Below are 8407 nucleotides of genomic sequence, written 5' to 3' on the forward strand. Positions count from 1 at the left end.
TTGCGCGTGCGCGTTCGTGAGCACCGTCCGCTGATCTCCAAACTCATCGTTCCGGGAAGTGTTGCGCGTTTATTGTTTGTGGATCTGCGTTAAAGTCTGCGTTAGTCAAAACTCCAACGCCGTCGCTTTTTCGCCACAGATGTCAACTTGGATACGTTTGTATTCAGGCTCATGGCTGAAAACATGAGCGGGCATTTTGTATAATAATGTTTATATTTTACTAAAGATCTATTAAGATAACTGACAGACGGGAGGAAGGGAAAATGGACCACGAATTTGAGGACATGGACTCAGAAGACCGGTGGCAGAACCTCTACATAGTAAGTTAGCCGGCTAGGCTAACTAGTTAGCATGTCGAAAAGCTGCTTGCTGTTCAGCCATGAACACTCGCTACTTGCACTAAGACCTTTTATAAGCCACTGTGTCGTGTTTAACCGTCTCGCGGCTTAACCGCCGTCGTTAACTTGACAGTTGTTGGGCTTTAGAACGGCGTCGAAGTGAAGCGTAGATCTGCGCATGCGCGAACACTAGTAACGCGCCGTTAGCAAACGACTCGAATCATCGACTCGATGATTCAGGACGTTTATGTGAGCTGTTATATCGGTTTTTTAGACAATAAGTACCTCGCATTTTCGTTACTGCAGAGTTCTACACAATTAGTGTATTTTTTTTATTATAAAATAGAGGAAGATACACAATCAGTGATCAAACATTTTGGTCTTGATGGCGGTGAGTCGTCTTTTTAGTGAATCGAGTTAAATGATCCGACTCATTAGAATGTACTGAATTCGACACTGATATATAAAACACTGCTATAAAAGTCACTCGGACAGTGATGATGATGATTATAGTTTTCCGCACTGACACTAAAATGAAGCTAAAACAGCCATGTAGTGAAATCTAAACTTAGAAAAGTCAAATGTGCAGTTTTGTTTCCTTATATCATGCTGTGTGTCTCGTTCATTATCCGCACTTGTTTGATTGCTGACTCAGTGAAGAAAATGAAAACAAAAGTAGACACTAATTAATAACATTTCAGCATTTAGTGTTTCCTGAAAGTGACGTTAAGACATTCTGGGAAAGCGTTCCATCTCCAGGCATCGGTGTGGGACGAGCCTCTGACTCTCAGGAGGATCAGGACCTGGATGTATCAGACACGTAGGAGTGAAGACGTGCTGTAAACACGGGGTCTGTTTAAACAAGACCATTATTTATAGTTCCGACCTCCTTACAGACGAACGGTGTGACAGGACGAGTGTAACAACACGACAGGATTAGTGTAACACCGCCACGACGGTGTTTATAATGAAACTCTTATTTTCTCTGTAGGAAATACGGAACCAGTCTCAGGAATGTGCTTACAAAGTGGCAAAGTTTCCTGAGAACCGCAACCGTAACAGATACAGAGATGTCAGCCCCTGTGAGTACACACACACACACACACACACACACACACACACACAGGGATGAAATATTTAAAAATAAATCTCTTAATGGGATTAAAGGATGAAACAAAAGAGCTGATAAGAATCAAGACAAAAGAAAAGTCCCAGATAAAGTCCCACTGAATCCTGAATAGATGAAGAGGGATAAGATGATGACCGAGAGTAACAGTGTGTGTCTTTAGGATGCTGCGTGTAATGACACCTCCTCTCGTGGAGTTAAACCTTACTGCTGTGATGAGAGGGATGGGGCTGTGAGCTCAGGGCGTGAACACGTTCACACGTCTCTGTGGTGAGATGAGTGAGAGTTAGAGCTTAATGATGAAATATGTGGTGCTTCAGGGCAGAAAGGAACCATAAAGGAGGAAGGACAAGGGAAATCACACATATGTCACACGGCTAAAATATCTCACACACAACACAAATCACACACTTCTCACACATAAATCTCAAACATCTCAGACTCTTTACAATTTACACATGACGTACATCTCACACACAACACATGGAAATTTAGTAAAAAAAAAATACGTGCCATAAAACCTTATGCAGAACGTAAAATACATAAAATAGAAAGAGTACGTTGTAAGTTTCTATATTTTTTATGTTTCATCAGTTCGCCCGACACCGCGACATTCTTAGAGGCTGCTTCTGAAATCGATTTGTTCATGTACGTCTGCGTACAGCTTTCTCACGTTCCCCGTGTCGGCAGGCTCAGTGCAACGTTTATTCAGAAAGACTTGAATCATGGCAAAGTTTTACGAAGACGAAAATCACACCCGGAAGTTACGGCGATGCTAATTGGTTCCATTCGAGACGGAACAAATCAGATGGCCACTTACAAGTGAACGATAGCAGGCATATGTACATGACATCTACCACTAAATACACTATGATCATGGAGAGCCAGTTGATTCTCTTTAACGACGTTCCGGCTTTGATTTCACAACTTCGCGATTTATTACAGAAATTACGAAGTAAAAAAAAATATGAGAAGATGCTCTACTATCTGAGGACAAAACATGCATACAGGTGAAGTGCCAACTTGAGCTAGGGAGCAGGAGGCAGGATTACATACAACCCTCCATCTAGAGATTAAATATAATATAAGTATTATTCTGTATAAGGACAAAATATACAGTATCACTATGGCATTTACTACAAAAGGACTTACACAAAACTGGTACTCAGGTACTCCACCTATTAGGGAGTACAGTACCCTCCCTCTCATGAAGAAGACGAGTATAATACTAAACAATACTGAGAGCAAAAAATCTCTCACACATCACACATGGCTTACACAATCATCACACACACGTTTCACAGTCAAACACATTCAAATCAAAACACTGCCGCTGTCTTCTTTTCTACATATCGTCGCTGTCGGGCGGAAACCTCGTATGTCCAAATTTGGTCAATTTCATATTTTTTCACATATCGATGCTATTGGTCAGTCCCCACGTGGGTCTGTTATTTTTACAAGTTATTAACCAATCTAAAGTCTTGAAAATAGCTTGAGCACAAATCTCATAACTCCATTGGACACTTCAACTGTCCACCTCTTCCTCACTCCGCGGGAGAGCTTCACGGCATATTTCTCCTCAAGAAGAGTCGCAACGAATCAACACGTCTTCTGAGGTAAATGTCTTCAAAACACTGGGCTCAAAGAAAAAAAAATCTTGACCCCCGCTAGTTCTGGTGCTCGTCTGAGGACAGGAATTTAGGGCAAGACAATCCACTGCAACGCGGACTAAACCCTGTGCACTGCAGATAAGGTACGGCGTTTTTTTAATTTCCTGAAAAGTATCGGTTTTGGAGATACGAGGATTCCGCCCGACAGCGACGATATTCTGTTTTGTAGCACCTCGCTCTGTGGTGTGGGAGTGGGACACAATTGAGCAGTGGCGGTGAGAGGGTTGCAGAGCGTGCTGAGACCCGGCCCTGTACCCGGCGTGAAACAAAAAGTACTGCAATGAAAGGAACCACTGAGTTTGCGTTGGAGTCCTTGGCCCCTGCCATCTGTAGTGGGGCGTGGTCGGGTACCAGGGTGAACTGACGGCCAGGGAGTTTAGAGAAGGTCTGTTCCGTGGTCTCGGTCAATCGCACACTGTCCGGTTGGCTTCTTTGTTAAGTCTGAAAGGGGGAAGCTATAGAGGAGAAGGTAGGCATGAAGTGACTATAATACCCTGCCAAGCCTAGGAAAGCTTGTACCTGTTTCTTGGTGGTCAGTCGGGGGCATTCCTTCACTGCCTGGATCATCTTCTCTCAGGGCTTCAGTATGTCCGATTTGGTACCCCACGTGGAATGTATAACTACATCGTCCAGGTATGCAGCGGGCCCCATGTAGGCCGAACAGGAAATCTCACGCTGGGTGGTTATAGGTGCGCTGTTGGACACGTTTGGCGGTTTCCAAATACTCCTATAGACTATCAGGGCAACTCGAATGATGCGGTCCTGCATATCCTGTACCAAGACGACAATCGAGCGGAAGGGGGAGGGTTGTTTGATCCAGTTCTCCCAGGCCATGTCCAACAGCCCACAAAGTCACCATCTGAAGAGCAGTTCTAAGGGGGTCAATCCTGTGGAGCCCTAGGGATTCTCCAGGATGGTGAACAGGACATAAGAGAGGAGTATGTCCCAGTTCCGTCCTTTCTCATCTACCATGTCTACTACTATCTTCCTTCTCAGCATCTTCTTCAGCTTTTGGTTGAACTGGGTGGTAGACTGACGTCTGTTTCACCTTAAGATGTTTCACCTTCAACAACTGACACAAATCCACCATTAGTTGAGACACAAATGGCTTACCTTGGTTGGGGAGGATGTCCTTCGGGATGCCCACTCTAAAGAGTGTTCTGGGAGGTACTTCGGGGTATTGTGTGGTGTAATCAACGAGGACTAGGATGTATTTGTGGCCTCAGGCTGACTTTGTGAGTGTCCCAACAAGATCCATGCCTATCCTCTCGAAGGTGATGCCAATAATCGGTAGAGGGATCAGGAGAGCAGGAGCTGGCCTTCCGAGGGCCTGTGAGGTAGGGCATCACCGTGGACACACATGATCACCAAAGTCTGGATACCTGGCTGTGTGAGGGTCACGGTGCTCCCAGAGTCCAGCTGGGCTGTGACGGAGTTCACAGATCGCTAGCCAGGGTTTGTTTATGGAGTACCTCCTCGAACTGGGAATGGGGATTGAGCTCCAGTGAATCTCCAGTGGTGGAGCTCATTCCACTGAGGGAGGAAAACACTCGCCGTTAGCTGCACCGAAACGTGCTCAAATTTTTACCTTTTGCTACACTGAGCCAGGCTCTATTACCTCACCTACTCCTGGAGGTTAAAGAGTTAGAGGACGTTCCTCCAGGTTCGGAGGGCTTCAGGGCTCCAGTCTGGCTTTCTGAAAAAAGCCCGGGGCGGTGTTTATGGGGTGAGGAGAGATTTTGTGTGGCTTGCACATGGAGGCATTTGTGCCGCAATCACACTTTATATTATTATTAAGTAAGGAACGACTAAATGATTTTGTTCAAAGTTATAATACTCTCAGTTGAAAGTACAACATAATATACTGTACAGTGATGCCTCGAGATACGAGTGCTTTGACATACGAATTTTCTGAGATACGAGCTGTGATTCGACCAAATTTTTGGCTTGATATACGAGCAAATTTTTGAGATACGAGCATCTGAGCTGCCGCTGCCGAAACAAAGATCCCCAACAACCACGTGTACTCTGTTTCCCCGCCTCAGCTTCCCGCGTCTCACTCGGTTAAAGCCGCCTTTCCACTGCACACGACAAACGACGGCCGATAAAACGGAAGTCATTCATTTCCTACGGAGAGTCGCAAAGGCGCTGCGTGAGGTGACGACCATCTGCGGATCCGTAATTTTCGGATCCGTTTTTATCGTTGGATCCGTTAAAAAATTTTGAACTTGCGTGGTCAGAGCGGAGAAAGCAGCGAAAATAGAATAGACCCCCGTATAACAGAACCACTAATCATGCATAGTATTAGATATGCTCGCTTACGTGTTTTTGGAAAGTAATGAATGAATGGATAAATAAATAATTAAATAATTAGAGAGAGAGAAAAATATGTGGAGATTTATGACGTAAACTGGTACAAGTAACACAGGTTCCGGCTCGGTGGAGTCGGGGTTGGAGGAGGGAGTTTAAATCGCAGCAGCAGCGAAGCGCTAGAACGGCTCAATGAATGGGAATTTAAATGTGCGGTAATATGGAGGTCGTAATCGGATTGGTGCGCGTCGTGGGCAGCTGATTAACAGCTGATGCACGCTTGACGACGTGACCTGCCAGAACTAACGCGATGCTTGATTTAAGTTCGTTAATTTTAGTGAAGTTTAGTTAAGTTCCATTTAAGTGTAAAGTAGCATTAAGAGTGTACAGTAGAGTGTACAGTAGAGTGTACAGTAGAGTGTACAGTAGAGTGTACAGTAGAGTAGCGAGTAAGTGAACGAAAGTGTACGTACGAGACAAAATTCCTCCTGTTTACTCCTCCCTCAACCTCCATGCGCATCTTCCGTAAAGTAAAACCAGTTTATTTTTTTAACATTCTCTTTTATTACTGTATGTTTTTATACAATATTTGTCATTTATAAATACAGTACTGAACATTTTTCATATTCACAACACAAACAAAACAACTGGAGTGGAATTTTGCGAGCTGGAACGGATTAATGGGATTTCAATTCATTTAAACGGGGAAAATTGTTTTGAGATACGAGCAATTTGAGATACGAGCAGAGTCACGGAACGAATTAAACTCGTATCTCGAGGCATCACTGTATGTTCTTTAACATGAATCAGAATATCTGTGAAATCAACATTATTTTTTCCTGGGTGTGTGTTTATGGCGTTACTTTTCTTTTACTTTGCAGTCGATCACAGTCGAGTGAAACTCGGGAACTCAGAAAACGACTACATTAACGCCAGCCTCGTGCCTGTGGAGGAAGCCCAACGAAGCTACATACTAACTCAGGTCAATACACACACACACACACACGTAGGTGTGACTACATAACACGTTAATCATGAAGTTTTGGATTTTTTTTTTGTTGTTTTTTTAATTTGTCTACATTATGGGATGTGAACAGTGCTGTGTAAAAAAAAAAAAAATCTCAATTCTGTTACACACATTTAATTCTAAACGGCAAGTAAAGCTGCTGTTACATTAAATAAAAACTATTCTAATGAGTAGTAATGTCTTTATTTATGCATGTTTATAATAAACTAGAATTTTTGTGTGTGTGTAATATATATATACACACACACACACGTGTGTGTATATAATACTATTAGTAATATGGACTATAATTTAATGGCAAATACGATGGCACATTAAATTCCTAAATATTTTGATCATAATATAATATATATGAAGTATTATTATCATAATTTATAATACGGATGTCCGTTATTATATATAGCAGGTATTAAATATATCAATTGTTATTAAAACTCAAAATGTGACATTATTATTCTAAAATAATGTGTATAAATAAATCCCTGCTGAGTAGCTATAGTGGTGCTCGGCAGAGTCGCTGTGTGTGTGAGTGAGTGTTTGTGGTGAAGCTGTAGGAGGTTTAAAGTGCCGATTACACACCACACATTAGCACGGTGTTTTTAAAGTCATGCTGTATGTAGATCTGTTTTGTCTGAAGTCTGCAGCTCAGGTTTTGTCCCGTTCAGCTGTTGTGTGTCACAGTGTCTCTCTTCATCATCCATTCTCACAGGAACCTGGTGCACTGTTAGCTTTACACCTTCAACCGTTGTGTTAATTACAGAGAACACAAATAACAAGAACAGCAGCAGCTCCGACGATTGTAAACCAATCACATTCAGGAAACAGACAGAGGGCGTGAAAGTCGTTTTATTTTTACTTCACAGAAATGTGTCTAGAATTATTTTGAGACTAAATCCTGTGAGCCAGTAAACAAGCAAGTGGGTGGAGCTGTGGCTTGAAATAATTAATAATAATAATAATAATAATAATAATAATAATAATTAAATAATAATAATAGTTGTTAATTTGTTTTGATGATGATTATGATAATGATGATGATGATGAGTGTGTTTGATCTTCAGGGTCCTCTCAGAAACACTTGCGGCCATTTCTGGCTGATGATCTGGGAACAGAACTCGAAATCAGTCATCATGCTGAACAGAGTTATTGAAAAAGGCTCGGTAAGACACACACACACACACACACACACACACACACATTCTCACTCACACATGCACACTCGGCACTCACGCTCACGCACACACACTCGCACACACACGCACGCTCCCACACACACACGCACACTCGCACACACACACGCACACTCGCACACATACACACTCTCACCTACACACACACTCATGCACACATACATAAACACATACTCGCATGCACTCTAATTACTACAAATTAGGCTTTTCTCATTCTTATCTCAAGCAGGTAATTAAATGGGCATAAAGTGTGAAAGTTTAGTGTTTCTGGTTTCTCTTTCACTTTGTTCCAGTTGATTGATGAGATATTCCGAGCCTCACTCGTGTCAGCCAGCAGATAACGAAAGCAAAGGCGATTCACTACCACTTTCTCTTTCCTGAGTCTGATGCTGTTATTAACACTAAATAACTGTGTTTAGTTTGTTCGCCTTTTTTGAACTGAGATTATTCTAAAACTGCAGCAGATTATTTGATTAACTCAAGCAGACAGGAGGCAGAGAGCTGTGTGTGTGTGTGTTGTTGTGTTGTCAGATTGAGTCGCTAGTGAGGAACACCGTGAACAGTATTACACAGTGTACTTTACAAAATGTAATGAAATGAAGCTGTATAAATTTAAGATAATTAATATATTTCTCTGGTACTTTAAACACTTAAACACTATTTCAGCCGAAATATCCAGTTGTAGAGACGTTTGTCATCAGTAGCCGTATGTGACGTTTCCTCTGTGGTGTGATCTTCCCTGCAGG

At 42.4% G+C, this 8407-nt stretch overlaps 1 protein-coding gene across 2 annotated transcripts in view; it reads left to right on the forward strand.

Moving 5' to 3' along the window:
• The first annotated feature begins 36 nt into the window (after window positions 1–36).
• Window positions 37–8407, forward strand: part of ptpn2b (protein tyrosine phosphatase non-receptor type 2b) — a 23107-nt gene continuing 14736 nt past the window's right edge. Inside the window, exons 1-5 of one of the 2 annotated variants that reach the window (XM_060896843.1) lie at window positions 37–320; window positions 1330–1420; window positions 6326–6426; window positions 7533–7631; window position 8407. The exon at window position 8407 is cut by the window's right edge and continues 137 nt beyond it. In XM_060896843.1, the coding sequence (XP_060752826.1) occupies window positions 264–320; window positions 1330–1420; window positions 6326–6426; window positions 7533–7631; window position 8407 (349 nt within the window). In that variant the 5' untranslated portion in view covers window positions 37–263. The remainder of the gene's footprint in view (window positions 321–1329; window positions 1421–6325; window positions 6427–7532; window positions 7632–8406) is intronic. The other variant, XM_060896842.1, reaches the window with a different exon arrangement.

The sequence above is a fragment of the Tachysurus vachellii genome, chromosome 21, assembly GCF_030014155.1.
Source record: "Tachysurus vachellii isolate PV-2020 chromosome 21, HZAU_Pvac_v1, whole genome shotgun sequence".
Classification (NCBI taxonomy): Eukaryota; Metazoa; Chordata; class Actinopteri; order Siluriformes; family Bagridae; genus Tachysurus; species Tachysurus vachellii.